The sequence below is a fragment of the Wallemia mellicola genome (genome assembly GCF_000263375.1).
Source record: "Wallemia mellicola CBS 633.66 unplaced genomic scaffold WALSEscaffold_18, whole genome shotgun sequence".
Taxonomy (NCBI): domain Eukaryota; kingdom Fungi; phylum Basidiomycota; class Wallemiomycetes; order Wallemiales; family Wallemiaceae; genus Wallemia; species Wallemia mellicola.
Genome location: NW_006531975.1, coordinates 73,483 through 101,152, shown reverse-complemented (window position 1 = coordinate 101,152; position 27,670 = coordinate 73,483). Strand labels below are relative to the sequence as shown.

General features: G+C 39.8%; 13 protein-coding genes across 13 annotated transcripts; 9 read left to right on the top strand and 4 right to left on the bottom strand.

The window, feature by feature from the left end:
* The first annotated feature begins 38 nt into the window (after positions 1-38).
* On the top strand, positions 39-816 carry WALSEDRAFT_40040 (glutaredoxin). Its single transcript, XM_006959544.1, has 7 exons — positions 39-73; positions 129-176; positions 224-294; positions 337-397; positions 444-477; positions 524-532; positions 580-816. Exons 1-7 carry the CDS (start codon positions 47-49, stop codon positions 642-644), a joined length of 315 nt encoding a protein of 104 aa, XP_006959606.1. The 5' UTR covers positions 39-46; the 3' UTR covers positions 645-816.
* A 481-nt stretch (positions 817-1,297) lies between these two features.
* Positions 1,298-2,934, bottom strand: WALSEDRAFT_29688 (putative histone-binding protein rbbD; the record flags this gene model as incomplete). The annotated part of the gene is made up of 9 exons (XM_006959543.1): positions 1,298-1,455; positions 1,505-1,727; positions 1,770-1,898; positions 1,931-2,002; positions 2,056-2,134; positions 2,179-2,253; positions 2,303-2,677; positions 2,726-2,829; positions 2,875-2,934. The coding sequence occupies 9 exons, from the start codon at positions 2,932-2,934 to the stop codon at positions 1,298-1,300; spliced, it is 1,275 nt and encodes a 424-aa protein (XP_006959605.1).
* A 123-nt stretch (positions 2,935-3,057) lies between these two features.
* WALSEDRAFT_58211 (hypothetical protein) lies at positions 3,058-4,044 on the top strand. The gene is made up of 3 exons (XM_006959542.1): positions 3,058-3,141; positions 3,190-3,330; positions 3,353-4,044. Exons 1-3 carry the CDS (start codon positions 3,089-3,091, stop codon positions 3,828-3,830), a joined length of 672 nt encoding a protein of 223 aa, XP_006959604.1. The 5' UTR covers positions 3,058-3,088; the 3' UTR covers positions 3,831-4,044.
* WALSEDRAFT_20701 (hypothetical protein) lies at positions 3,868-4,575 on the bottom strand (the record flags this gene model as incomplete). Its single annotated transcript, XM_006959541.1, has 2 exons — positions 3,868-4,193; positions 4,239-4,575. The coding sequence occupies 2 exons, from the start codon at positions 4,573-4,575 to the stop codon at positions 3,868-3,870; spliced, it is 663 nt and encodes a 220-aa protein (XP_006959603.1).
* Positions 4,576-5,635: 1,060 nt separating this feature from the next.
* On the bottom strand, positions 5,636-10,737 carry Tup12 (WD40 repeat-like protein). Its single transcript, XM_006959540.1, has 20 exons — positions 10,695-10,737; positions 10,477-10,642; positions 10,353-10,434; positions 10,173-10,306; positions 8,772-10,124; positions 8,291-8,724; positions 8,078-8,244; positions 7,963-8,032; positions 7,836-7,913; positions 7,598-7,790; positions 7,417-7,548; positions 7,300-7,374; positions 7,184-7,257; positions 7,055-7,142; positions 6,907-7,006; positions 6,554-6,855; positions 6,370-6,507; positions 6,103-6,317; positions 5,971-6,058; positions 5,636-5,926 (listed from the first exon to the last, which is right to left on the bottom strand). The coding sequence occupies exons 1-6, from the start codon at positions 10,716-10,718 to the stop codon at positions 8,699-8,701; spliced, it is 1,785 nt and encodes a 594-aa protein (XP_006959602.1). The 5' UTR covers positions 10,719-10,737; the 3' UTR covers positions 5,636-5,926; positions 5,971-6,058; positions 6,103-6,317; positions 6,370-6,507; positions 6,554-6,855; positions 6,907-7,006; positions 7,055-7,142; positions 7,184-7,257; positions 7,300-7,374; positions 7,417-7,548; positions 7,598-7,790; positions 7,836-7,913; positions 7,963-8,032; positions 8,078-8,244; positions 8,291-8,698.
* Positions 10,730-11,841, top strand: WALSEDRAFT_61010 (hypothetical protein). Its single transcript, XM_006959539.1, has 4 exons — positions 10,730-10,788; positions 10,831-11,488; positions 11,535-11,688; positions 11,739-11,841. The coding sequence occupies exons 1-4, from the start codon at positions 10,757-10,759 to the stop codon at positions 11,780-11,782; spliced, it is 888 nt and encodes a 295-aa protein (XP_006959601.1). The 5' UTR covers positions 10,730-10,756; the 3' UTR covers positions 11,783-11,841.
* A 1,931-nt stretch (positions 11,842-13,772) lies between these two features.
* WALSEDRAFT_61009 (hypothetical protein) lies at positions 13,773-16,400 on the top strand (the record flags this gene model as incomplete). The annotated part of the gene is made up of 5 exons (XM_006959538.1): positions 13,773-15,549; positions 15,594-15,865; positions 15,908-16,072; positions 16,127-16,252; positions 16,301-16,400. The coding sequence occupies 5 exons, from the start codon at positions 13,776-13,778 to the stop codon at positions 16,325-16,327; spliced, it is 2,364 nt and encodes a 787-aa protein (XP_006959600.1). The 3' UTR covers positions 16,328-16,400.
* Positions 16,401-17,404: 1,004 nt separating this feature from the next.
* On the bottom strand, positions 17,405-19,108 carry WALSEDRAFT_65470 (gamma-glutamyltranspeptidase; the record flags this gene model as incomplete). Its single annotated transcript, XM_006959537.1, has 5 exons — positions 17,405-18,147; positions 18,194-18,449; positions 18,492-18,644; positions 18,688-19,044; positions 19,088-19,108. 5 exons carry the CDS (start codon positions 19,106-19,108, stop codon positions 17,405-17,407), a joined length of 1,530 nt encoding a protein of 509 aa, XP_006959599.1.
* A 222-nt stretch (positions 19,109-19,330) lies between these two features.
* Positions 19,331-20,985, top strand: WALSEDRAFT_58206 (tRNA isopentenyltransferase). Its single transcript, XM_006959536.1, has 5 exons — positions 19,331-20,027; positions 20,078-20,162; positions 20,207-20,306; positions 20,354-20,632; positions 20,679-20,985. The coding sequence occupies exons 1-5, from the start codon at positions 19,342-19,344 to the stop codon at positions 20,963-20,965; spliced, it is 1,437 nt and encodes a 478-aa protein (XP_006959598.1). The 5' UTR covers positions 19,331-19,341; the 3' UTR covers positions 20,966-20,985.
* A 592-nt stretch (positions 20,986-21,577) lies between these two features.
* On the top strand, positions 21,578-24,055 carry WALSEDRAFT_20827 (glycosyltransferase family 2 protein; the record flags this gene model as incomplete). The annotated part of the gene is made up of 5 exons (XM_006959535.1): positions 21,578-22,024; positions 22,074-22,189; positions 22,236-22,332; positions 22,378-23,955; positions 23,999-24,055. The coding sequence occupies 5 exons, from the start codon at positions 21,578-21,580 to the stop codon at positions 24,053-24,055; spliced, it is 2,295 nt and encodes a 764-aa protein (XP_006959597.1).
* Positions 24,056-24,147: 92 nt separating this feature from the next.
* On the top strand, positions 24,148-24,724 carry WALSEDRAFT_20706 (putative ATP synthase delta chain mitochondrial precursor; the record flags this gene model as incomplete). The annotated part of the gene is made up of 3 exons (XM_006959534.1): positions 24,148-24,418; positions 24,470-24,558; positions 24,605-24,724. The coding sequence occupies 3 exons, from the start codon at positions 24,148-24,150 to the stop codon at positions 24,722-24,724; spliced, it is 480 nt and encodes a 159-aa protein (XP_006959596.1).
* A 67-nt stretch (positions 24,725-24,791) lies between these two features.
* On the top strand, positions 24,792-26,259 carry WALSEDRAFT_33397 (hypothetical protein). The gene is made up of 3 exons (XM_006959533.1): positions 24,792-26,072; positions 26,124-26,146; positions 26,190-26,259. The coding sequence occupies exons 1-3, from the start codon at positions 25,052-25,054 to the stop codon at positions 26,214-26,216; spliced, it is 1,071 nt and encodes a 356-aa protein (XP_006959595.1). The 5' UTR covers positions 24,792-25,051; the 3' UTR covers positions 26,217-26,259.
* Positions 26,260-26,288: 29 nt separating this feature from the next.
* On the top strand, positions 26,289-27,607 carry WALSEDRAFT_69898 (ATP11-domain-containing protein; the record flags this gene model as incomplete). Its single annotated transcript, XM_006959532.1, has 2 exons — positions 26,289-26,482; positions 26,528-27,607. The coding sequence occupies 2 exons, from the start codon at positions 26,289-26,291 to the stop codon at positions 27,375-27,377; spliced, it is 1,044 nt and encodes a 347-aa protein (XP_006959594.1). The 3' UTR covers positions 27,378-27,607.
* Between the last annotated feature and the right edge of the window lie 63 nt (positions 27,608-27,670).

The window sequence follows — 27,670 nt, the reverse complement described above, 5'->3', positions numbered from 1 at the left end:
TATTTCGTCGTATTTCGTCATCGGAACTTCTTTAATTCCTACTATCATGTCAGCAATTGCGCAATTAGTTGAAGTATGATATATATACTTTACTATATTCCTTATAGTTCTAATATGACCACCTGTAGAAAACCATCGCCGATAATGTCATCGCCGTATTCTCAAAGTCATATTGCGTAAGCTAGTTATTTAGCAGATTGACTAGTCGTTTACCACTCGATAGCCATTCTGTACTCGTACAAAGAACTTGATCAAGCAACTTCCAGTTAAGCCAGACAATGTAGCTATCTTGGAGTATGTAGCAGCTTTATATCATCTGCAAAGCTAACAGTTCAGACTCGACGAGAGACCAGACGGTGCAGACATCCAAGCCTACCTCTTGGACAAGACTGGCCAAGTTAGTATCGACTGAATAGCAACTTTAGCTGACACATTGTTTTCAGAGATCAGTTCCAAACGTATTCGTCAAGCAACAACGTAAGTATCTGATATATCTCATTTGACGCGTCTCATATATCCATAGACATTGGTGGTAAGTCACCCACCTCAATAGGTTGAAGATTCACTCAAATTTTACAGGTAACGACGACTTCCAAGCTGCACATGCTTCTGGTAAGATTGTACAGCTTTTGCAAGGTAACTAGTGTATATAAAGGATAGATTATTACAAATATATTATCGACGATCGCGTTATTGGTCCATTCACTTGAACATGTTCACAATTCTGGCTTGCTTGAGAAATTGGAGAGTTTATTTCCTTATTTATAACGCCATCGAGGTAGTTAGACTGGGTTTTCTCTATATAGCTGAACGTGTATTCCCTATTCCGTCGCATTATAGACGGCGTCTGTCTCTCTACTTGAAACTTCTTATCTAATAGCTGTCTACCCATAGAATATTTTTCTATTTTTCTATTAACTTGATAGTCCCGTCTTTAGAAGCTCTCTCTCGCGTCATCAAGTTGAAATGGTAATCTTATTTTATCGACTATTAGCAAATAACTTATTTTATATCTAGCCAACACCTGCTGATATACGGCGGAGAAACGCTCAATTTGAGCATAAGAATAAGCACGGTTTGAACGCTGTCAAACCAGAAAAGCAGAAGGTAAGAATACATCTATAGAGTATGCCCTGTCTAAATTAAGGCAGCAGTCATCAACATCAACATTCTTAGTTCTCTTCTTTGTTTTCTTACTAGGTGGCGGTCGTGAGTAGTTTCAAAATCGAGACACGTCAGACTGATAAGATAAATAGTTTTATTCGAATTACTCAGGTTGTTCTTTTAATAAAATCTTTTACTCCAATTCATCGACATCGATTGGCGCTTCTTCTGCAGCGTATAGATGTGAGGATGGCGACCAGAGTTGGACGACGTTGTCTTCACTAGCGCTCATCATTGTGAATGGTAGGGTCTTGGACCAGCTGATATCAGTAATCGCATTCGTGTGACCGCCTGAAGGGTGTCTCATTAGATTTTCTTACATTGTTCAGGTTGTACTCACCGTGCATGAACATAAGCTCAGGTGGACCATCTTCAGCATCTTCAGGTGTTTGTTCTTCACCAATACGGCTGATATCCCACAAACAAACCCTTTTATCGTTACTGGCAGATGCAAAGACAGTCTCTGCGTGCGGCGACCACTCCAAGTTCATTACATCCTCACTGTGACCTTCAATAGAATGAAGACGCTTTTTAAGATTTCTGAGATCCCATAAACCAATAGTCTGGAGTTGTTAGTTGGGTATGAGAGAACGTAAAGGTCTCACCTTATCTGCTGATCCAGTAATGCAAAGGAATGGTTGGGATGGCGAGAACGCAACACAGTTGACGTCTGCGTCGTGTGCTTTTACTCTCTGGTGTGGCTGGGTAGCATCACGAGTGTCCCATCTAGGTTGCTGTTAGATTTCTACGTGATTTTAAACCTTACCCACGTGAAGAGATGTTGATCATCGGATACGGATGCAAATATGTTCTCGTGTGATGCGTGCCAAGAGATATCCTACCCTTATCAGTATTCTTTTCTTAGTATAAGCGGAAGTTGAAGCAACTCACTTCAACAGCAGCAGTGTGGCCGCGGTATGTATTGATAGGATCTAAGATATTGTTTGTTGATTGGTAGTTTGATATATCCCTAAAGATCTCAGCAAGAAGTAGCGTACATTAGACGTTACTCACCAATGACGGACGGTGGTATCAGTAGATGCGGAAATGATGTGATTCTCTTTAAGAGGTGACCATTCCATACCGTATCTAAGAGATAAGTTAGCGTATTCAAGTAGCAACTTTAAGATTATCTCACCCTTCACCTTCATGACCGCGTAGAACTATCTGAGGGTTACAAGTACCATCAGCTTTTGGCTTTAACTCATGTCTTGTGCGATCAAAGATGTAAATTGGACCCATAACTGTACGTGTAGCGATCAAGTCTGGGTTGTATGGATTATAGCGCGCCCTGTTAACCTCACCATCGTGATTGATAGATTGTATTATTTCTACTTTGTTAGTCGCGCTATGACTGCCAATTTCACCCTTCTCGTCTTCATACTTTGCTGGATCAACGTCGTCTGACTGCTTTGGTAGCTTTATTTGAGCGATATGTAACATATTTTGTTCTAAATTTGATGTATTTGTACCCATTAAAAGTCTATGGGTCGTGTAGTCTTTATCTGGTGAACTAGTTCATGTCAGAATCTCTAATGGCGTTATAGACTAAGATACCAACGTTTCAGCATCAGGAAACCACTGGGTTGTTAATGTAGGCCACTCGAGAGTGTGTGAGACTACGAGATCGTATAGCAAAGGTGCGTGCTTCTTCCAAGTTTTGTACTAAAAGCTTATTAACGCGTAAAATGAGATAAATATTATAATCACCTCTTCATTTATCGTCTTTGTTTGTTCTTCCTCTGGGTCGATATCGTTGCCAGCGTTCATGATTGTCGTGATGAGAAGAACGGCTGGTATGAATGATATAATTTAGAATATATTTCATAGAAAACTTACTTGATTGCTTTTAAAATCACCTCAGAATTTCGTCTATCACCTCATTCCACTACTGTCTACACGTTCTACAATATAAATTCACAATATGATGATTTCAGGAAATATGAATAGTAAAAAACCTTCAAATACTACCCCCAAGTGAGTTTTTATTCTTACTCTAGTTAATTCCCCTTATCTCCTATCTAGCGACTGCCACTTGAGCTCGGCTGTCTTGATGGGGGGACCAAAGAACGCTCAATCATCTGAATTCGCTGACGCTATCTGCTCTATTGATGGTCTCGTCAGCTACGCATACTCTTCTTCATCCGGCTGGGACGCAGGGCCAAAGTATCGTTTTTGACGTCCGCAGGCGCCCATCCAATGCCTCTCAGCTGAATACAGCTGCTGAAGATGTTGGGAATCTACTATGCTCTATTCCCTCGCCCCCGAATACGCCAGAAGAGTCGCTCTCGCCACTCAGCACTATCAATTCCGGAAATTTCAACCCAAGTCCAAACTTCTTAGAGTCTAAAAAATACGATGATAATCTCTCTATTGAATTCTCTAATGGTGATCAATGGTGCGGTTTCTTACCTTCCAGTGAAACACTCGCAATTGAGAAAGTTGAATGGGATTCTGTTCAATTCCTTAGAGAAGATATCGTCGCCTTACTTGAACTTGGTGAGACGTTGAACGTTAACAATTTGGTTGTTGTCATGCCTAAATTCATACAAGGTCTGACCGAGTTAATTCACTCCTTCATGTATGTCGGTGGTGCTCTCGTTGATCTCAAATCGACAGGCTGGGGTATCAAAGACGATTACATCGCTTTCTCTATGCAAATTTAATCAAAATTCATAATTTACAACTTATTTATTACATCATTTACCAAAACCTACCTAAATCAGCCAAAATTGAAGGACGAATTATATACTCACCAGTAAATCCCATCATACGTGCCATTTCAACACTTTCTTCATCGACGTCCCCACTTTCAGTATTCTCGATAGCAGTCTTAGCTTTTTTATTTTTACGCTTGTTTGTCTTTTTATCTATCTCCGCTTGTCTAATATCTGCAACGCGCTGCCTGAAGTCATATTCTTTCTTCTGTGAAGCTTCCCTAGTCCGCTCCCTTAGCAAAGCTATCCTCGCCTGTACCTGTTGTAGTGTACTACGCTCTGTATCAACAGTTTGACCCAATTTACGAAGATCTTGAGAGCTGTTAGTCTAAACAATATGATCATACTTCTACTCACGGGCTCTTGAGTTAATGTGATCGAGGTACGATGCACTATCTTTATAAGTACGAGAGCAAGCTTCACAATAAAACCCAGGTTGATTCTGACGTGTACCTTGTGCAACTACAACCGTTTTATTTGTATTCTTATCTAATTCTAATGGATCATCACGCTGTTGTAGCTTTTGAGTTGGTTTTGGTCCTTTACGTTGCTCAAATGCAGATCTAGACAGTGGCTTTTGACCTTTCGATATACGCTCTTCGTTTTCTTTCGCAAATGCTCTGGCTCTCTGTTCTTCTTCCTTCGCTTTATCTCTGTAATGTTCAACGTCGTAATCTTTTCTAAAAGAACTCATAGTCGTTAGTATACAATAGTTTTAGCTTTATTGATATCTATAAGCTCCACCCTTGATGGTTGTTTCTCTTCAACGATGTCAAACGTCATTCTAAACGATATCAATACGAAATCTTTACGGCAGTGGCTTAATTTGGATAGTATATTAAATATAAGGGATCCTTCTATTCTAGATAACGTACTAGTCAATGATTCTCGCGTTCCTATGGTATCTCGATATAATAATCTTAATGTTAATATGACAATAAATGAGTTAATCGATCACGTACACTATAGACTTTTTACTGAGAGCTCCGGAAAGCCATCTAATATATTAACACTGGGTTATCGTATGGCAAATGTAAACTACGATCGCGTAAAGTTAGATAGTCTAAGGGTTGGTATATCCAATTATTACATTAATACAAACGTTAGATGGTTTCTTACTGCTGTTTGGAAAGATCTACATTCACAGTGAGTTGTATAATCTTCTCTTCAACTGACATTAACTCATCACATCAAGAATTGGCGATGATAGAATGATAGACTTGCTTAGCAATACTAGTTTGTTTCTTATGTTGGAGAACAGCTGTCTGGTTCAGCTTGCTGGTATTCCCGTTGCTGAAACTCTCAAGTACATCCCAGATAAGACGAACAAAGGCAAGGTAAAGAAGCCTTCTGAAATTTCTATATCAAGGCATCGGATATTCTACGGTCGACCTCTATTCTACTCAACCACGAAGAAGGTCTATGCGATTGGCTTGCCTTCAACGCGTAGGTTTGAGATATTCACTCCTTCTATGAGTACTTATGGTGAGAAATATAGATATCCTCAATAGACTTGAACAGAAGTCAAATGACTTTGCTGCCACACCGTCTACCTATCTCCTCGCTCATATATTCCCGCGTCAACATGGTTTGAAGAATGTCTTTGAGGATGTCACCGATAGCAATTTCATACCTGTAAATAGATTAACACGTGATTCAGAGATTCTGGTAAGTATATCATCTGATTTGATACTCTACTCAAAAAATGTCTCTAGCAACGTCAACCTAAAACACCCAAAAGATTTGAAAAACTAGTTCCTACGATGGAGAGATTAATAAATAGGCATATTAAATTTGACTATACAGGGCAGTTGAAACGACACTGCAGGAGTAGAACTAATGGAAAGGACATGGATTTGACTCAATTGATGGATAACGATTTCATCAATATGTCCGTATCTTTAAACCAAAACCAACCAAGCAGTCCAAATTTGTTCACTCAAATGTCAAGAAAAGACTTCACACCTAGAAAAGCCGCAGATATTTTTCGAGACAGCACACAAGCCCCTCCTTGTTTCCAAGATTTGGAGTGTTCACACTCGGAAGTAGGTTGTGATTGACAAATTGCACCTAATTTAATCCAGCTTAGGTACAACGATTTGTGAAATCTATTGTTGCTGATGTTATACCAAAAGATCTATTTGGATCAACATACAATAAATTGAAAATTTTCGATGGTATGTATCACCGCAGCTAGCTCCACGTAACTTATATATAATAGCAATTGACACTTTCATAAGTATGAGAAAATACGAAACAGTGACCCTACATACCCTCATCCAAGGTTTACATATTAAAGACTTCAAATGCTTTTATGCCAAGCCATACAATGATAATACACATCGTATACCCTACAGTGAACAGAAGAAGGTAAATGAAGTTGTTTTGGAGTGGATATACTGGATTTTTGAAGAGTTTATCATACCTTTACTGAAAGTAAGTCACTTGTGTGGTCTATATATATGATTTCACAAACTAATTATGACAGACTACATTTTATATATCAGATTCGTCTGCAAATAGGAAACGCACGTATTATTTCAGACACGATGATTGGCTTCTCACGACTGAACCATTGTTGGATCAGCTATCAGATAGCATTTTCGAGAAGGCTGATGATGATTTAGTGGGTACTTCTACGTGATTAGGGGTTAGTTTAATCATATATACAGATTATTACGGATAAAACTTTACAGCCATCATTCGTGAGGCTTATGCCCAAGGAAACAGGTGTACGACCGATCGTCAATCTTCGTAATCAATGCTGGATACCAGAAGAAAGATTTGGTCAGATCGTTGGATATAAGCGTGGTAGATCGATCAATAATATTCTACGATCAGCTTTTGATGTTTTGACTTACGAACGTCTTCGCCAACCAAACGCGATGGGTGCAAGTCTATTGGGTTCACATGAGGCATTTGAAAAGTTGAAAGAATACAAACTGCGTTTAATTGGTCATCCAAATGAACGAAAGTGGGTGTCTTAAGTATGAACATAACATACGATCTGACATTTTCCAAACAGAAATCAAAGATTTTACTTTGTCAAGGCCGATATTCAATGTTGTTTCGATACAATTGACCAAAAATTACTGATGGAATTATTGCAAGATGTTATCCGCGAGGTAGGTACAGATTGCACTATTTATAAAACTTGTTGACATAATTTAAAGGATGATTATCTTATACAAAAGTACAGTATGATGTCTACGTCTGACGGCCAATCGCAATGCAAATTTAAGCGACAAGCTTTGCCAGAATGTAAGTTTGGAATCACAATTCTAAAAAGCTAACATCAATAGATGAACAGAATATTTTCATCAAACTTGCTTCGACTTTATCAATGTCATTGAGAAATGTCATTCTTGCTGACCAAGTAAGTGAAATGTTTCACATAATACCTCTAATAAGATGACAGGTGGTACATCCCCAAGTAGAAAAAGACGACCTATTGGAGCTACTAAATGAGCACATAACAGAAAACTTGGTCAAGGTGGGTTTTTAGTAGAAAAGATGACCGTCTAACGGTAGTTAGATTGGAACTGATGTATTTCGACAAGCAAAAGGCATACCACAAGGAAGTATACTGTCAACTATACTCTGCAGTTTTTTCTATGGGAACTTAGAGTCGAATGAGTTGAAATTTGTCAAGGATTCCAACAATTCAGTGAGTAAACTTGTTGAAGTTGGCATATTGCGATTGACCATCTATGTAGTTACTTCTACGCTTTATTGATGACTTTATCTTGATAACTACTTCTCGCCAAGAGGCAAGAACGTTCCTGCAGAGGCTTAGGGAGGGTTTTCCACAATACGGGGCCAAGATTAGCGAGCATAAGACACTCGTTAACTTTGATATATCATTCGATGGTTGCAATACTATCAATAGGTGTCACAGATCTGATGATTGTATGTTGAGCTTCTAATAGAAAGATTGAATTAATCACCTCAAAGATTTTCCTTGGTGTGGTCTTCTAATTAACACAAAAACACTTGATGTTAAGGCGGATTATGGTAGGGTTTTGCAAGATGGTGAGTTTATCAGCACTCTTGTAAGCAAATAGTTGACAAGACAAACCAGATATTAGGAACTCGTTTTCAATCGGTTCCGGTAACAAAATTGGCCAATCTCTTTCGCAGAAATTGATTCAGTTAGTTATAAATCCCCATTGATACCCAAGTTGACGTTACTTTAGATCGTTTAAACAACACGCACACGCTCTATATACTGACAGCAACTTCAACTCGAATACAACAGTGAGGAGAAACATTTATGAGAATTACTTCGTATGTGCTATAAAAATGATCACTTATCTATCAAGTGTACTTGACATCAAAATGCTTCGAGTTTCTCATCTTCAGTGTGGGTTTATTGTTTGAACTTTTCCCATTTGACTAAATTTTCACAGCATCTATAGAGAAAATTGTAGAATTTGGTGTCAAATACACACTATTCAAAGTCTCAACAAAAGAAAATGCAAGTTGTAGTTTATCATCTTACTTAATTTATTGGCTGGGTTTAAAAGCTTTTGAGAAGTCGTTCATCAACTTCATGACAGACAAATCTGTCAACGCAGGCCATAAAGCAATTTCTAGGAAGATCTTGAAGGTTATCAGAGATAAGAAAAATGGCAAGATTTTCAGAAAATACAACCAGAACAAAGTTCTTAATCAACAAATTGGTTATAAGATAAACCAAATCAATCACGAATAAGCATTTAATAAACGATAAGCAGCTTAGTGGTAAATTATTTATACAGATTTTTAGTGTGATAAACTGTAAAAGTCGATTTACTATATGGATACAAGATTCGAAACTAAGACTGTTCAGCTGTACAACTCCCTAAAGTTTATTGTAAATATTAGTAGTATATATAAATCATGACTTACAGATCCTAGCGTGATAATCACCACTACCGGTTGCTAAGAATAGTCCACGAGGTGATAAGTCAATAGAAATGACTGAATTTTTGTGTCCTTGAAGCATCAATTGAGTTTGCGCAGTGTTAGGATCCCAGAATTGAACGCCCCTATCTTTTGATCCTGAAACAATCCATTGGCCGTCAGGAGAAACAGCAACAGACAATACATAATCTTTGTGACCAACTAAAGTGTTAATACAGACTGCATAGCCAGTCTTTTCACCATTAATTTCATTTTGAACTTGAGGAGGGTTTCCACCGTTGATTGCTTTTATCGTGCCACTCAGGTCCCAAATTTTTAATGTGCGATCAAGTGAACCGCTAACTAAAGATTGACCATCAGGTGCAAAAGCAACAGAGTAGACGCTATCTTTATGTCCGGTTAATCTTTCTAATTGCTGACCAGTCTTAACATCCCAAACTCTAACTTTTGTATCTAAACTACCTGCAGCAACCATTCTACCATCAGGTGATATAGCTACTGAAGTGACACCTGAGTCGATTGGACCAGTATCACACATAATAATATCCTCAATGTTGAAAGTATGTAAACAAGTGTTAGTTTCAACATCCCATAAACGGGCAGTTTTATCACCTGAACCTGATGCGATGAATTTACCATCAGATGAGAAATCAAGTGAATAAATTTCTTGCTTATGACCAGTGAAAAGAGATTTTATTTTACGCTTGGCGATGTCCCAAACTCTAATTTGCTTGTCTTCTGCACCTGTAGCGAGATATTTTGCATCTGGACTAAAGCAAACGCTACGAATGTATAAATCACCCTTAATTGGAACGTTATCATCAGCTAAAACGCAAGTTTTAGCACCAGTCTTGGTGTCGTAAATTTGAGCAGTTTTGTTACAACCTGTTGCAAGGAATCTACCATCTGCACTAAATCTAACGCAGCATACGACAGATTCGTGAACGAGGTTATGGACCAAAGAAACATCGATGTTGCGTTTGATGGAAGGATTATACATTGCGATCCAATCACTTCCCTCCTTTTTAAAGTCTCTAGGGAAAGCCTCTGGGTCGCCAAAGTCTATTGATTGATTAGGAGTAATAGGTTGAAGAGCGCTTGATTGTTGTTGCTCGCTCGATGGTGGCTGCGGTTGAGCTTGTTGGCTTTGTTGAACAGGTGGAATAGGGTAAGGAGACTGTGGACGAGTAGCAGACTGCAACTGAGGAGGAACGGTTGGTTGTGCAGCGTATGGTGCCGTTCCTGAAGGAAGTGGAGAATGAGGGTATGACTTTGGAGGATTGATAGCAGAGAACGGCTGGGCGTTTTGATTGAGGCTTGGAGGAGGAAGGGTTGTAGCTAGTAGTTGATGAGTGAGAGCGATCACTTAATTACAAGATAGCTTACGTTTGTTTGTTGGTGCTACAACGGTCGGTGTTCCGGCGCGGGTTGCTTGAGCAGAATTAGGCTGTACGGTGATAGGAGATTGGCCTTGCCGACTCTCGAGTTCTCTCCTCAATCTTGTTATTTCTTCTTCGTACCTGAGAAATATTAGCTTCATATGGGGAGGAGGGATGAATGACAGACCTAGTAACTAGTTCTGTGTGCAGATTCTTCAAATCATGAAAAGACTGCCTAAGTGTGTGTATTTCATTTATTTGTGCGGCAACTTGGAGAGGTTAGAAAATCAGCAGAGCGGGTGAGTACTCACGCTTATGCTCATACTCATCCCTTTGCTCCTTTATCATAACGCCGTTTGACGAGATAGAATCAAATTCTTGCTTTACGATATCAAGGAGTTCACCCAGTCTGCTCGTGGATACGGACTGGGGCTGGGCTGGAGCAGGAGCTGCATTCGCGGGTTGGAGATGACGATGCTAAGTGACGATTAATACATATTTTATTTCATAGTAATATAATTTTAATTACGTTGTATATGCTGTTAGATGACATATCTAACCCTTGAGTTGACCGTTAAAGTTGAAAAGGAAATGTCAGCAAAGGACTTGTATTTAGCTGAACAGTGAGTCTATTAACATTTAAACTACTCAACTAAATAAATAAGTTACCTCTCAGGCCCTAAAGCAGACGCTATCCTAGAGCGTGCTAAGGGTAAGAAGAAGAAGAAATCTAAGTCCTCTACAAAGGACGGCTCTGTAACAATAAACGAGGACAACGACCTCCTCACTAGTAAACTCGACGATAACGATAACGATGACCCCGCTGTACAACTTGTATCACATTCTTCAAAGTTCAAATCTATCGCGCCACCTACTCAAGCTTCTACATCAACTGAAGATAACCCCACAGTCGTAGAAGACAACAATGACAACGATTTCAAAGGTGGTCTCAAGTCGGCCAAGCAGATAAGACAAGAGAATGCTCAATTAAGGGCAAAGGAGGAGGAGAAAAGAAGATTGGAAGAGCAATCGCTACAAAATTCTAATCAACAGACTATCTACAGAGATCAATCTGGCCGCAAAATCGATGTTAAAGCTCAAGAGATTGAAGCCAAGCGTTTGAAACAAGAGAGAGACGAAGCTGAAGCTAAGCGAATGGAATGGGGTAAGGGTTTAGTACAAAGGGAAGACCGCGATAAGTTGAGAAAACAAGAGGAAGCTATGAAACACAAATCTTTGTCGAAATATAGTGACGATGCTGAACATAACGCTGAACTTATGGATGTCGAACGGTGGAATGATCCTGCAGCCGCCTTTATAACTGTAAGTTGCTATATTACACCATAGTAACACACTTTGACATTAAAAGAAAAAAACTTCTTCTGGTCCAAAGAAACCCAAGTATACAGGACCACCGCCACCACCTAATAGGTTTGGTATATCCCCGGGCTATAGATGGGATGGTGTAGATAGATCTAATGGCTTTGAACAAAAGCTTTTCCAATCGATCAATTCAAGGAAGCGTAAGTGTGAAAAGCCAACATGTAAGAGTAGCAATCTAATCACATCACAGGTGCCGTATACGAGCACGGTAAATGGTCTAGGGAAGATATGTAGATTATTGTAATTTTGGCTATATCAGTCTTCTGAGTTGTTATCTTATTATATAAACGTTATTCTACTATCTCTACGATGTGATTGAGTTCGAAATTTATTTTCTTCTCTTTTTTCTCTCTGTATCCTAAAATTATAGACGCGTCTTGATAGCCAAAGTCCATGACGAATGACATAGTAAATTTATATAGAACAAATTCAGATGCAACGACAATATCAGAGAATTCAAATGAAGAAGACGTTAATTTGAAGAAGCATGTTAGATCATTTAGCTCACCGCCACCTTCTAGCCTTCCTCAAAGATTAACTAGATCACTATCTCAACCATTAATACAAGACATCTCAGTACTGCGATCTCAAACATTTCAAAGATCGTCATCTGTAGCCTACCCTTCAGCTACCTTATCAGATCAGCCGTCAAGAAGTGAGCACGATGATGACATTAGAATACCTGAACAGGTAGAGACCGAAGATATTTCAACTCAGATGCCAGTCAGTCATCATAAGCCAAAACAACCATCACCTAGACGCGATACTGACGCGTATTCTTCGCTTAACAAAATATCTAATCAGTCATCTTATCAACCATCCACTGAAGTAAATCCATCATCTTTTCAGCAGCCTGGCCGTAGAACCCTTCGTCAGCGCAATCCAAAGCAACAGAATCCTTACTCATATGAAAGTGCCCGTTATCAAAGAATCCTCACAAAAAATGGTTGGGAAGATGCTCTCGTAAAGAACTCTATTGCTGCCAACAAAGGCGCTTATGAGAGAAAAGTTGAAGAAGACGAGTTTGAAATCGATGGTTGGCTTCAAATGTCCCCAGGAGAAAAGGAAAAGGTTCTAGCGCGTAGGCGTCATCGTGCGGAAAAGAGAGAGCATCAAAAACGCATTGTTGAAACGTACGGCGGAACTTTATCTTCCTCAGACGATGATATAGCCATACCCATATCTTCCAAAAAGCGAAATACTTCTCGAAAATCGAATGATTACATCAAGAAAAGAAATTTAGCTTTCAGTAGCTCTTCCGTATGTCCTCACCTGACTACTTTTATTCATCTATCTGATATAACTATAGGAAGGCTCTGATAAAGCAAGCGACAATGATGAAAAAATGAAATCTCCTAACATAAATCGGTCAGATGCAAAACAATCTGGTGATGAAAGCGATGACGATATCCTCGATGCTCAACGCAAAGCTTTTTTGTTCAAATCAATGCCTGCTGTTTTTGCTAAAAGAGCAATTGCAGATCTGAGATTAATGCAGAAGGAAAAGCAAATGGCGAAACGAAAGCCAAAATCTACTCACTCATCAATACCATCCCCTGAGGTGGAAAATAATGATGATGAACGAAAGGCAATACCAGGGTTTTCCAGAACCAGAATGTCTAATGGTGCAAATATTTTGGATCCTCTATTACTTGGTGATGAAGAGAGTGACAGTGATGTGAATGATAACAGCAAAGTTATTGACATTAGCAGCAATGATGAAGATGACAAACTTTCACAGTTACAAGATCGTAACGAAGATATAGGTCACTGGCTTGTATCTGATGACGACCTTGATACTATACAGGGTGTTGGAGGTGATTTAATTGATACCATGCTTACACGAGCTACTAAGTCTCACCCTTCGAGAAAAAGCTACAAGAAAGGGAAGGATTCATCTCAAGTACCTAGAAAGCGTCGTCGTGTACAAAAACAACAAAAGATTCCGTTTCTACCGACAGTCGAAAAAGATAACCATCCTAAAACTACAAAGCGGAATAGTTTGGATATACCACCTAAAGGCAACATTAATACCATTTACAAACCCAGAAAAATAAGTAAGACTAGTCGATCAAAGCAACTAGGTCAAATCGCGAGAAATTCTTCAACACGTAAACATCAGTCAAAACCTAAAGTTGTGGTGCAATTAAACAACCATGATGATTCAGCTGATAATATATTACCTAATAAAAACACATATACTGATAAGGCTATCAATGGAACTGAAATGCCAACTAGCGCGCCTGAAGGATGGAATAAGTTGAGTAAATCATCAATAGATTTTGGTATAAAACCACTTCCTTCTTTTGCAAGGTTTAGTGAGACTCGTGATATAGCTACTGGATACTTTCACCAAATGCTCAACTCAGCCGCAAGTATACGAGGTCAATCTATAATTCCATTCTATGGCTTTAACATAAGTCTTACACATGATACAAGTACTGGCGATGTCATACGAAGATCGAGTACAATATTCGACGAGGCTTTCAAAAATATTTCGAATGATCTACATTTGAAAGATTTCAAAGAAGCATTTCAATTTTTATGTTTATATGCCGCTTTAATCTTAAAAAGCGAACCTGAGAGTTTTCATGATTTTAGGAACACAATACTAGACCAGGTAGATCAATTGAATAATCGGATAACTAGTATTAGTGATGATTCACAACCGAGTGATAACATGATCCTAGAAATTAATTTCTTTGCAGTAGAATTCCTTTTTAGGACAATGAACAAAGATGAAAGTAATGATGCTTTGGAGACTGCGTATATGAGATTGGTTGAGCAATTATTAGATATTGGATTACTTACTGGACGCTCTTTACGAGAATTGAAAGACTTAAACAACGTAAGAATACTGCAAGATCGTACACTTGAATTATTAGTTGTCTCATTACATCTTGCACCTATTATTTTTGAAGGTTCTACATTATGGGATGTTGTCGAACCAACTGTCAAAAAGTTGTTGGGCGATAGCAACTATCATGCTATTGTAGAATGTGAAATAATTTGGTATGCGTGTATAGGAATATCAGTTATTTCCCAATTGTCTATAACAGGTTTATCAGCAAGTAGTACTTCAATAGTTAATTCGAATTGGTCATTAGTACACGCTGCTATTAACAAACTTGACTTTAATTGTCAAACAGAAAATACAATAATGAACAGAGCATCGACATCTCGTGATCACTACATAAAGACTATTTACATAAGATGTTTCCTCTTAGTGAGTGACTGGAACTGGAAATTCGACGACGACGCCAGTATCACGATAAAATTATTTGATATACTCAATACTCGAAAACTACAAGATTTTCTTATTGAAAAAATTCATGATTTTCCATCATTTGTGAGGGAATATAACGATGATCTCAATAACGTTTACGAAAAGCAAGACACTTCTTTTCATTTACTCCTAAAATTAATTCGGAAATCAGTTATTGGTATTAGAGAAAACATCCAGTTGAATGAAAAGAAGCAAATAAAGTTTGTGAATAGATTTATCTCGAGAGTATCACCAACTCGGGTGGTTGCATTATCAAAATCAGTACAGGCATCAATTGGCGAATTATCAATATTGATCAATCATTACAGCCTTGTGTTGATTCTTTTGCATGTACAGCCTTCATCAGCTAAACCACGTCTCGCTCAAGCCAAAAGTTTCTGTACGTTCAGTGAAGTAGATTGGAGTAGTAGGAAGGTCATTATTAGAGCGATGATGTACATGGTCATTATTTACAGGCATCACTCGTTAGATATAACGGCTTTAATGGACTGGTTCGCTGAATTGATAGATGTACTATTAAATGAGCTTAATGTTGTTGAAAAAATTATTTCTTCAACCGACATTGAACAGTACAACATGAATAAAAGTCTAAGAAATAAAAAAGAAATTGTTGTCACGTTGAGGATGATATTACGTTCTTTTCAACATATTATTGTTACACCATCACTTGATAAAGGTGTAAATGCATATCCAGATACCAAACTTCTACATACTTGTAGGATTAAGTTTTATCTCAAATTTAACTGACATGGTTTTTAGGTTGGACGAAAAACATTCTAGAATCACCTTTAGCTTTGACTTCGGATATTGGAATAGAGGTAATAAAATGTGTTGAAACTTTCCTCGATATGCGTCGACACGCTATGCCTGTTTCAACTAGAAAAACCTATGAAGAAACTGCTGAAGATGATAACGATGATGATGAATTTGAGATGTTTGACCTTGACATCAATGATCCTCACTTAAATGAGTTACTAGGTGAAGAAGTCGATGTAGATCCACTGCAATTAAAGGACGAAGAATTTGCTCAGGTAGGTTCTGAAGATTGATAAGATCGTGTCTTACTCTTTTAGATCATCAAAGCGCATATATCCCCAGCTATTCACAAATTACTCTCGAATATACATATTCCTAACGAAGATGGTACTTGCCCATCAGATGAACGACCGTTTTATGTTGAGAAATTGATTAATTGTTGGGCTGGTTGTGCGCACGTACTTGTCCAGCACGACTTAACAGTAAGATCTTTTTTTTATTTTCAAATAGACTTCCTTCTAATCTGGGATTCATAGGATTGGTCCACATATATGTTATATGGATCGGAAAGTTATAGAAGAATATCAAATGAATCTGCAAGGCGTAATGTCGGCAGAGTATTTCTTGAAAATATCAAGATATTAGATCCCTCGGCATATCCTGTAGGTTGTCCACAGCTGATTTTTATTACAACTGATGATATTATTCAGAGAGTATTAGAACTATACGAAAAATAAAAGCTTGGTCATCATCCAAGATCAAATGTAATTAGATTGACCTCAATGTATTTAAATGAACGACATGTTTGCATTTTAGAAGTCGAACAAATGATGCTCAAAATTTGCATGAGGAACATAAAAGCATTACATTCTAGCATTCCTAATATATCATGAAAGAGAACAGAAAATGATCAACTTTCAAATCATTAGAAAAGGTTTCACATTGCTTTTCATTTGCAAACATAACCATATATGCATTTTGGCGTTGAAGACAGATAAAATGGGCGATTTGGGTAATCATGGTATACATAATAATGAATTAAGATTTGTAGCGTGTTAGAGATTAAATAGGTTCATACGTAATATCTATGACATTTTAGTTTTCCACGCAATAATTTGTGGCTCGCAGCTGTGTTCGTCGTTTAATCTTATAACCATTACTAGGAAGATATCATTATTTTGGACGTATACTATTAAGCTATTTGAGCTACAATGGTGCTTTAGTATTCCGTAACAGTCTGCATAACCTTCAATAGAATCATTCTCTGAATGAGCATCTACCAATGCATAATAACAGCACTTCGAAACTAAGACATCGGTTATCGCGGCTGGTTTGTAATAGGATCTGAATCCATGAAACAATCTAAGTTTACCTAAAAGGATGTACTATAGTTGTGCAATTTTAGATGCCTATTTTCTTTGGTATACTTGATGAGGCGATTATTGCTGGATGGTAGGTAATTCAGATACATGACCACAATTAGCATATGTTAAATAAACTATTGTTAAAAGTTCAAATAAAGAAGCTTGCAAGTGAGTCAGTTCATAATGTGTATACCTATCATTGCATATGTTCCTACTGGTCGAACGAACGAACAAATTAGCTGAGGCAAAAGAGAAATAAAATCGTTAACCACGTATATGGATTGTAATATAAGCTCATCCCTAAGATCACTCACTTAGGTCTTTCCTGGACACCGAAACCGGTGTTAATGTTACATACCGACACACTGCATTATTTGATTAGATAAATAGTGTTGATTTCATAGAATCTATGTAGTTATATATACAACATGATTGTTCTTTGTTAATATCTTAATATGCGGCAGCTACACCGCCTTTACGTGAATCCGAAGCGGCATATTTGAAATTATCCTCGATAGTGACGGCCTGTACGTCAGCAGCGCCCAAATTGAAGTCAAAGACGGTGGTGTTATGGCCTCTCAATCTCATCTCCCTGATTAAATGCCTGCTGAAACCGCTCTCAAAGGTAACAACAGGTGGGAAGAGTTGATCGTGTACGCGAGGCGCTTCTATAGCAGCTGACGGATTGTAACCTTGAAGAATATGCAAGAGAGTCTGTAAAACACTTCCGAATATCCTGCTACCCCCGCTACCGCCCAGTGCAGCTACGAGGTTACCTTCACGCTCGACGATAGTAGGCGCTGTAGACGATAATGGACGCTTGTATGGCTCAGGGAGATTATAAGGTGAAGGCCATAAGCCGAACATATTAGGGTGACCCGGTATACTGAAATCGTCCATCTCGTTGTTGAGTATAATACCTGTATGTTCGTCGAGTACGTGTGAGCCGAACAAGCCGTTAACTGTCGATGTCAGCGTCACAACGCCATCATCATCATCTACAAGGGTGAGGTGTGTCGTGCCGTGCGTATCCTTCCCTTCAAAGTCTGGTCCGTAGTACTCCCATGTGTGAGTTCTATCCGTTATCTTATCTACAGTCTCCTGTGCATACGACTTGTTGAGCATATTAAGCATTGCGGTTGTATCATTCATGAATGGCACATCACCAATCCGTGTCCTCTCCGCGAAACCAACTTGGGTGATACGTCAGCGGTAAATCACATACAGTTTGTCACCCACATTTCATAGTTTCGATGAATTTGTGCAGATCGTCTGCAGTTTTACGCGGCGGTACCATATCAAGGCTTTCCAATGCGTTGAGCATGAAAAGCATCACAGGTCCAGATGTAGGGAATCCACAGGTATGAACATCGAGTCCGTTTACACTTGTATTATACCCCTTACCATAAACAACTTTGTAGTGATGGAGGTCGTCGACTGTGAGTATACCACCCGCGTCTCTCGCTGTCCTGACAAATGATTCGCCTATTTCGCCCTATCACGTCAAAAGAATCCACAAAATGGTATTTACACATACTTCATAGAAGGCACTGACACCCTGCTCGGCTATAGTCTCCAATGTGGATGCGTAGGCTGGTCTTGCTATCCAGTCACCCTCTTTGAGGGTTGTGCCATGTGGAGCGAGCCATTCTTTCCAAATAGGATCTTTGAGAATCCAATCTCTGCTAATCTGAAACGCGTTAACAAACAGAAAGACGCGTAATACTACTCACTTCGATCCTTCTCGCGAGTTCCTTAGGAACGGGCCATCCTTTAGCAAGCTCAGCGGCAGGGAGTACGAGGTCTTTCCATTCAAGACTTCCATATTGCTCGTGGAGGGCATGTAAACCCGCGAGTTCACCAGGTGTACCAACTGCAAGCCCGCCAATCTGCGCCGAATGTGGATGTTCGTAAAACATGTACGGATCTGCTAATCCAGGCGCAGTTTCGCGAAAATCAATGGATGAAATATCACCCTCGGGGGTGCGGTGGAGGAGAAAACCACCGCCGCCGATGCCAGAGGAGAACATGTTCATTACTCCTATACAAAGTGTGCTGGTTACGGCAGCATCTGCAGCATTTCCGCCATTCTGTACGCGTTTAGCTACGATAAGACAAGTAGAGGGTGCACACCTTGAGGACGTCGACACCCATTTGACTACACGTCTCAGTTTCCGTGGCCACGGCCCCGTGTTTCCCTTTTACTAAGACAGGCGTGTATCTGTGTTCAGGCCAGTCTCTCTTAGTAAGCGTCCGTACGGTAGTGTAACCAAAGCAAAGAAACGATAGTGCGATAGCAGCCAGAATGAAGGATGAATTACGCTTCCTGGTGATATTTCTGTTTTCCCCCGCCTCGAGATTGCTCAATCCTTTCATGCTCAACGTCGATGAAGAAAAGCGTCATTTCGGTAATTGGCTCAACAGCGACGGGGAAATCAGATTTGGCAGTCCATCTTGCAAAGTTATTTAAAGGTGAAGTCATAAATGCAGATTCTATGCAGGTTTACAAAGGCTTGGATGTCATCACAAACAAGATATCAGAAAGCGATAAGCGTGGTGTAAACCACCATCTTATGTCATTTTTAGACCGCGATAAGGAATACGCGATACCACATTTCATGGCGGACTCTACCTCCCTCATTAACTCAATGGCCGAGAACGATATTTTGCCTGTCGTCGCAGGAGGGACACACTACTACATACACCATCTCCTTTTCGCCAACAAACTCATCAAGAATGAGTCACCAGCTAGTCGCTCTCTTCCGGATGTTCCTTCGCCATCTTACGTTGATATCATCAGCGTACTCAGCGAAAATGACCAAAAGTTGGCCATGAAATTGCCAGAGATCAACGAAGCGGATTATGATGCATCAGATGAACGTGGTGTACCTCTTTATGCAAGATTACATAGCATACTCAGTCAGATAGACCCGCCTGCCGCGAGCCGTTGGCACATTAGAGATTTTCGCAAGGTTAAGCGTAGTCTTGAGATTATCTGGGAGCACGGAAAAAGGAGATCCGATATCGAGAACGAGCAGAAAGCTCAGCAGGATGATTCTCTCTTGCAGACCAGGTGAGTGTAACTGAATGGCTAATATAATATCCTGTCCTAACCATTCCAAGATACAAAAACCTGGTTTTCTGGGTCTACACAGACCCTGAAGTACTGTCGAAGAGGCTTGAACGACGTGTAGAGAAGATGACGGAGGTACGCCATGACTATTAGAATTCTTATCTAACGAGAAACCCAAGCAAGGGCTTTTGAACGAGATAGAGGAGATGCGTGCGCTTGAAAACGAGTTCAGAGTAGGTGGGGAACAAGACTACACCCGAGGAATCTTTCAAGCAATAGGTCAATGTGAATCTAGTAATGTTGAATGTTTCTAACAAGTGTTCTAGGATACAAAGAGTTTGACGCATACTTCAAAGCTACCAACTCGCAGGATCGTGATGTAGCTTTCAAGAATGGACTTGAACTTATGAAGATAGCGACACGACAGTATGCAACGAAGCAGCTCAAGTGGATACAGAACAAGCTTATCCCTGAGATACTTGCACATCAGGAGAGTGCTCAGAAAGTTGGGAACCCTAGTAGCGTCTATGTTTATATGGTTGACTCGTCGGATATTTCTCAATGGGATGAACGCGTTACGAAACCTGCTTCAGAGATATTAGAAAGTGAGTCAACGATGTCTAATGATGTAATTCTAACCAACAATGCAAGAATTTCTCAAGGATGATACCCTTCCAGACCCGCGAAGCTATTCGGAAACTGCCAACAAACTTTTCGCGAAGCAGTCTTTGCAGGCTGTCTCAAATGCCGAGAGAGGGTACCGCAAAGTAATATGTGAAGTGTGCACAACTGATCCACACAATCCTGTAATGCTAGGCGAAGGTCTCGAGTATGAGAACCATCTCAGGTCGAAAGCTCACAAAGCCAAGACACGACCGAAGGCAACCAGACCTTCTGATGCCGAAATAGCCCGTTTAAGAGCTCTAAAGAATCGTTAAATTATTATTATATAAATTTTTTTACATTTTCTTTTATTTTCTTTATATGGAATATCGCGTAGATGAAGACATTCGCGTTTGATATCAAACCACAAACAAATGCCTTTCAACCCGTTTAAAATCAAACCGGTGCCCATTCATGCACATAGACGCGTTGATGAGGATGCAGAAGATGATAGCGCGGTAGCTCAGCGCTTGGAAGAGGAAGTCGAGAGAGTGGAGAGGCGTAACTCAATGGCTGATCCATTCGCAGATGAAGAGGAAGTGAATAGTTACGTTACGGAACGTGAAACTCGCGATACACCATTATCATTTCAGCAAACGCCAGCGATACACAACATTGGTCATCAACATTACCAGAGCATATCAGACGAGAATACACCAATATTTAGACAGACACCACCTTATCAACCCTACCAACCAGGCTCATTTACTTATAGTCAACCAGCAGAGCAGCAGAGCATCACACCAGTACCAGTACAATTACCAGCACACCCTCTACAAAATAATTACAACTACAATTACAATGATGACATAGAGAAGGGTGATATTAAGGAAGATTTCAGCTATCAGTCACGCTCACCATCACCTGATGACGACAGTTATGAGGGAATGTACAACAATGAAGCACTCACTTCTCCAGCTCCAATAGCGGGCTATACGCCTGATTTGGATACATCCCATTATGGTGCACCACCAGAAGAACGCATTCGTCGACGTGGTAAGACAAAGAAGAAGGTAGCGCTTACCGATGGTAATCTAGTTGTTGATCTACCGATTCCATCGACGCTTGATAAGGTCATAATGAGGCGTGATCTCGAGGATATGTCTAAAGTTCGCTATACCGCTGTTACTTGCGACCCAGATCACTTTGAGAAAGAGCAGTTTACACTCAGACAAAGTTTGGGAAATAGACGTACGGAGTTGGCCATTTGTATTACAATGTACAATGAAGACGAAGTACTTTTCTGCCGTACGCTTTACGGTGTCATGAAGAATATCAGTCATTTGTGCTCAAGAAAGAACAGCTCTACGTGGGGTATAGACGCATGGACCAAGGTGCGATCTTTTCAGTTTCTTAAAATTCCTTCTAACGTTTATTCCATAGGTAGTTGTTGTTATCGTCGCAGATGGTAGAACAAAAGTTCACCCGCGCGTATTAGATTGTCTCGCCAGTTTAGGTGTTTACCAAGAAGGTGTCGCTAAAGGTGCCGTTAATGATAAGTGAGTGTATTAATAGTGCTAATCAGTTTACTCAATGTATCCTAAGGAACGTCGAAGCACATCTCTTCGAATATACCACTTCATTAGCACTTGGTCCAGATCTCAAGTTCAAAGGTCCTGAAAAGCGCATTGTTCCAACCCAGGTGAGTCTATAATCTTCTCGCAAGGTTTCTGGCTTATGTTTATAGATCATCTTCTGTCTTAAAGAGAAAAACGCCAAGAAAATCAACTCTCATAGATGGTTCTTCAATGGTATCTGCCCAGTTCTCCAACCAAACATCTGTGTTTTGCTTGATGTTGGTACACGTCCACATCCAAAATCTATTTACCATCTTTGGAAAGCATTTGATAAGAATTCGAATGTAGGTGGTGCATGTGGTGAAATAAGAGCAGATACTGGTAAACATGGTCGTGCATTACTTAATCCAATAGTTGCATCTCAAAATTTCGAGTACAAGATGTCAAACATCCTTGATAAACCGACGGAATCCATATTCGGATATATATCAGTCCTACCGGGTGCATTTTCAGCCTATAGATACGTTGCTCTCAAGAACGATGATAATTTCGGCTTAGGACCACTTCATTCGTATTTCAAAGGCGAGACAATACACATGTCAGAGAATGAGAGTGTTTTCACGCGTAATATGATGCTTGCGGAGGATCGTATTCTTTGTTTCGAGCTTTGCGCAAAACGTAAAGAAGCCTGGACGTTGAAATACGTTAAATCAGCTGTCGGTGTTACAGATGTTCCAGATAGAGTTCCGGAGCTCATCAGTCAGAGACGTAGATGGCTTAATGGATCATTCTTCGCTGCTATATATGCTCTTACGCATACAGGTCAGATATTAAACAGTGGACACTCAAAAATGCGCAAATCGTGGTTGCTCATTGAAACATTTTACGCCGCTATTAATTTATTCTTCAGTTGGTTCGCTTTGGGTAACTTCTATTGTTTCTTTGTTGTCCTTACAAGGGCTCTCGAAGACCCATCATTTGGTATACCAGGTATTAAATTCTTCAATCTTGTTGCACAAGCTGTATATGGTGCTATGATTATTGCTTGTTTCACTTTCAGTATGGGTAATAGACCTGCAGGTGCTAGCTTTAAATATACAGCAGTTATGTGCGTCTTTGCGGTTTTGTCTATATATATGGTTGTCGCGGCCATTATATGTACTGTACACGTAGCTCAGCAATCGGAACATAACGCAATGTACGCTCAAATGCTCATTTCGCTTATCGCAACTTATGGTCTATGGGTAGCGGCTAGCTTGATCTCACTCGACCCATGGCATTTGTTTACTAGTTTCCCGCAATATCTCCTTCTCGCCGCCAGTTATATCAATGTACTGACGACCTTCGCATTCTCTAATCTTCACGATCTGACTTGGGGTACTAAAGGAGATAATGTTCCAGAGCAGAATACAGGAAAATTCAAGACGTCTAAAGATGGATTGGTTGAAGTTGAGATGTACGACAACAAACCGGATTTGGACGGTCAATATGCAGACGCGCTGCATAAATTGAGAACGAAGATGCCAATCCCACAAGCGCCACCTAGTGCAGCTGACCGTGAACGCGCTGCAGCTGATTATCTTGCTAGCTTCAGATCAAATGTGTTGTTATGTTGGATATTGTGCAACGGAGCTCTGATAATCGCCGTTTTAGTAGGTACAGGCGGGGATGGAGCATTCGGAGACAATGGAAATAAAAAAGTACAAGCGTATATGTTGATTATTTTAGCCTTTGTCGCTATAACGAGCGTAAGTGAAATCGGAATAAGAAACGCGACTAATAAAAGAATAGGCAATAAAATTCTTAGGTTGTGCTACTTATATGATTGCATCGTTGTTCGGAATGTAAAAATAATAAAATAATTTTTCAGATTTTTGATTTTATAGTGCACACTTGAGGCCCTAGTTGGTTGGTTGAAACCGTCGTGAAGTAAATCGGAAATGTTAAGCAGAGCATTCAGAGGAGCAGTACAGGTACCACGTATCGCCAGCCGTGCGTACGCTAGTGAGGCCGGCGCAGCTGATAAGTTAAAGTTGAAGTTTGCGCTCCCTCATGAGACGCTTTATCAAGATAAGGAAGTTATCCAAGTTAGCGTACCAGCAGAAACTGGTGAAATGGGTATCTTATCACATCACGTACCTTCCGTAGAAGCACTCAAGAGCGGTGTCGTTGAGGTTATTGAGGCAGCAGGACAATCAAAGAAGTACTTCAGTAGGTGTAGTGTATAAGAATATAAGAGAGATATACTTACAGCGTATATAGTCTCTTCTGGATTCGCTAGTGTTCACCCTAACAACACATTGACTATCAATGCCGTTGAAGCATTCGAGTTGAGTGCATTTGACAAATCAGTGGGTGCTGCTAGATATATAGCTATAGTATACTCACCCCGTACAGGCTATCAAACAAGGTATCCAAGACGCACAAAAGTTGAAGGCGTCAGGCTCAGAGGTGGAGAAGGCAGAGGCAGAGATTGAATTAGACGTTTACTCAGAATTAGAGGCAGCTTTAAAGTAAAATTTTCTAGCTTCTTGTAATTTGCTCATCTAATGAAGAGACCGTATGAAATTAACGAGACTGCCAGTCGAACTAATAGAGCGTATATTGCAGAATTTGGACTTGCAGTCATTTAATAATTTTATTCTAGTCGATAAAAATATTTTTAAACGCTTTAACAATCAGTATCATCTTATATATACCGGCTATTTCGATTCGCTAGCAATCAACAGGAGACTCGCTAGTTTGAATAATAAGGGCATATCTTTCGAATTCGTAGAGAGGTTTAAATGCCTTAATAGATTTACTACTAGGATATCAACCCGCGTGCTCCTCGATGACGACACCATGCTAGACTTAATACGCGTCTACCTCATCATCATCGAGAATGATGGCAAGAATAGAGACTACTTTAGCACCCTCAGTAATTACGCAGACGCTTTTATCCGGTCGAGTTCCTTCCCACATGACAATGATATCATCAACGCTATAGTCCTTTGGATTGATTATTTACTCAATAGCGCGCCAGATAACATCACACCTTACAAGCCATTCATCTTTGGTGCACACAAGTACGACTCATTCTATGCACCCTGGGTATACTCCGTCCTACCCAACAATAACTTCAATTTCGATATCAACAACAGCTTCCTAACCAACCTCGAGTTGACAGACAATAGCGTCACTCTTATTTATTTCAACAATCAACTGAAACTACAGCCGCCTCTGTCCTCTCATGCTGCATTTTTATCTTTGCTTAAATACCAGAAACAGCTACCACAACCTTCACTCAACAGTAAAGACTTTGATTTGGAATTTGTCAGACTGACTAGCTGTATCGATCCCTCAACCAACCCTGGCTGTTCAGCTACACTTTACAAAGACCAATTTAAAGGACCTTGGGAGGGTTTCTTCTGTTATTATGAGTTCGATCATTACAGGGATATGCTATCAGGCAGCTTAGATAGCCTCTACAATGGTAATTACGTGATACAGCCTCAAGTTTGGAAGTTGAATGAATCTATAAACTCCAAACAAACCCAGCAAACCAGTCAGTCGACATTAAAAGAAATATGTAACTACCGGGATGACTTCTACTTTGATAATTCAGCTAATGATCAGTCTGTTTCTATTACACAGACGAATGAATTCGTTAATAAACCGTCTCCGTCTCTTGATACCATTGACTTAGATGGCATAGGCCACTCTGCCTGGGGTAGATTCACCCTTCGCGGTAAAGTCAGACCTTGGGATGGTATGTTTATGCTCTGTAAGGAATACACTCCGGATAGGAGGGGCAAGTGGTTTTACAGAGGTTATGCACTACCTGGAGGTGTACTCGTTGGTCGCTGGAGAGACACTTATACACGTAAGTTTTTTGTTGAGATTTTTAAATATCATTCGTTGACAACGACCCCAGCTGAAGTCATGTCTGGATATGAAGTAAGTTTTTTCACTTATAGTTATATCTTCTAACGAACAAAAGGGCAGCTTTGTTCTAACGAAACGATAATCAATACTTGTATGGACATATTTATATATCATTTATGCATTGCTTTGTTCTTTACTCTGTACTATCATCTCAATGTTTACGAGATTACAGCATCTGCATCGATTTAGGCATCTACCTGCTATACAAAGCAGGTCTTTCAGATATTCACTTAGAAATTTAAAAGAAGAGTTTGATAGTGAGCATTTAGAGACACCACAATCACTTCAACAAAGTAAAGTCAAGTTTGATCTCAAATATGCCGATAGATTAGCAGATAAGGTGAAAGAGTAAGTCTTCATATGCTAGTGTATAGTATTCTAATACATATCCAGAGAAGGCGTAGAAAATCTCGATGAGTTAAGGAAGAAGCTCGCACCAGCACCAGCACCAGCACCAAAACAAGAGAGTGAGAAACCAGCAAACTTAGAATCTATAGAGCAAAAGCAGGCAACTACACCACAGCCAGATCAATTAAAAGTCGATACTGGCAGAGATGAGTACTTTGTCGGTTCAGTTGATAAAATAGAGGGCAGAAAAGAAGGTGATGGTACGGGCGTTAAGCCTCTCGACACTATCCTCAACGTCGAGAAGATGCGCGAACTCCCAGATGATCATATTAGCAAATTGTGGAATGCACATCATGCAACGAAAGACAACCACCTTAGCGCTAGCATAGAGAGGAGTACGTACGAGTCAATATACCAACAAGCGCGTAAATTCCCTGCATTTGTTTTACCGATCCCACGTGAAGTTGAGGGTGAGGATATGGCAAAGAAGATGGGATATGAGGTCTTTTACCTTGAATGGGGTTTCCTTCCGGATGTAAATGGCACTGGCGTTAGACCTACAACATTGATATTCACTAGTCTGAACGAGTACAAGCAGCGTCAGGCTTTTGCTACCCCATTCGTGAGCTGCACCCATTACAGTGACTTCGCTCATACACACAATCTTGTACTTATGCGCGGTGAAATCACGTCAGTCGGATCTGGGGATAGCAACTTGACTGTACTTGATAGTAAAGATGCTCAATTGTTGTTGCTCACCATGCAGCGTTTCTATAACGCTCACAAGCATGCTGATCAGAGCAACAAAGATAGAGCGAAATTACTAAGTGACTTCCATTACAATCAATCACAGTTTGACTTTGAGAGACTTTGTCAGCTCGTCGAAGAGATCTAGTCGGCGTACTTTGTACTTCTTGATTGCATGCAAATATCTTCGTATATAGCTGATAATGTGGATTTCAATTAATTCTCCATTACCTACTATTACTTTTTAGAAACATTTCAGTCTTGTGTGCATGTTTCAAACCAAATGTTCAGAGTGCAACACAATGCACTCTCTTTCTGCCTTTCTTTTTCTTGTTTGTTGCCAAAGATAAATCTCAGTTCAAGAAAGCTATGTTCTTAATACAATATCACTCACTTCCGTCTACAGTACGTTCATGTCGAAAGAATTCGATCTATCTAGAT

Excerpts from the sequence above, each read along its gene's own strand:
- WALSEDRAFT_40040 (XM_006959544.1), top strand. The coding sequence starts at position 47 with ATGTCAGCAATTGCGCAATTAGTTGAA. Across the intron at positions 177-223 it reads TATTCTCAAAGTCATATTGC|CCATTCTGTACTCGTACAAA; the intron begins GTAAGCTAGTTA and ends ACCACTCGATAG. Across the intron at positions 398-443 it reads TCTTGGACAAGACTGGCCAA|AGATCAGTTCCAAACGTATT; the intron begins GTTAGTATCGAC and ends CATTGTTTTCAG.
- WALSEDRAFT_58211 (XM_006959542.1), top strand. The coding sequence starts at position 3,089 with ATGATGATTTCAGGAAATATGAATAGTAAAAAACCTTCAAATACTACC. Across the intron at positions 3,142-3,189 it reads CCTTCAAATACTACCCCCAA|CGACTGCCACTTGAGCTCGG; the intron begins GTGAGTTTTTAT and ends TCTCCTATCTAG.
- Tup12 (XM_006959540.1), bottom strand. The coding sequence starts at position 10,718 with ATGTCATCTAACAGCATATACAAC. Across the intron at positions 10,643-10,694 it reads CATCTAACAGCATATACAAC|CATCGTCATCTCCAACCCGC; the intron begins GTAATTAAAATT and ends ATCGTCACTTAG. Across the intron at positions 8,725-8,771 it reads TGATTATCACGCTAGGATCT|GGAGTTGTACAGCTGAACAG; the intron begins GTAAGTCATGAT and ends AATAAACTTTAG.
- WALSEDRAFT_61010 (XM_006959539.1), top strand. The coding sequence starts at position 10,757 with ATGTCAGCAAAGGACTTGTATTTAGCTGAACA. Across the intron at positions 10,789-10,830 it reads GACTTGTATTTAGCTGAACA|TTACCTCTCAGGCCCTAAAG; the intron begins GTGAGTCTATTA and ends TAAATAAATAAG. Across the intron at positions 11,689-11,738 it reads ATCGATCAATTCAAGGAAGC|GTGCCGTATACGAGCACGGT; the intron begins GTAAGTGTGAAA and ends ATCACATCACAG.
- WALSEDRAFT_58206 (XM_006959536.1), top strand. The coding sequence starts at position 19,342 with ATGAAGAAAAGCGTCATTTCGGTAATTGGCTCAACAGCGACGGGGAAA. Across the intron at positions 20,163-20,206 it reads GTGTAGAGAAGATGACGGAG|CAAGGGCTTTTGAACGAGAT; the intron begins GTACGCCATGAC and ends GAGAAACCCAAG. Across the intron at positions 20,633-20,678 it reads TGCTTCAGAGATATTAGAAA|AATTTCTCAAGGATGATACC; the intron begins GTGAGTCAACGA and ends CAACAATGCAAG.
- WALSEDRAFT_33397 (XM_006959533.1), top strand. The coding sequence starts at position 25,052 with ATGCTAGACTTAATACGCGTCTACCTCATCATCATCGAGAATGATGGC. Across the intron at positions 26,073-26,123 it reads CTGGAGAGACACTTATACAC|CTGAAGTCATGTCTGGATAT; the intron begins GTAAGTTTTTTG and ends CAACGACCCCAG. Across the intron at positions 26,147-26,189 it reads AAGTCATGTCTGGATATGAA|GGCAGCTTTGTTCTAACGAA; the intron begins GTAAGTTTTTTC and ends AACGAACAAAAG.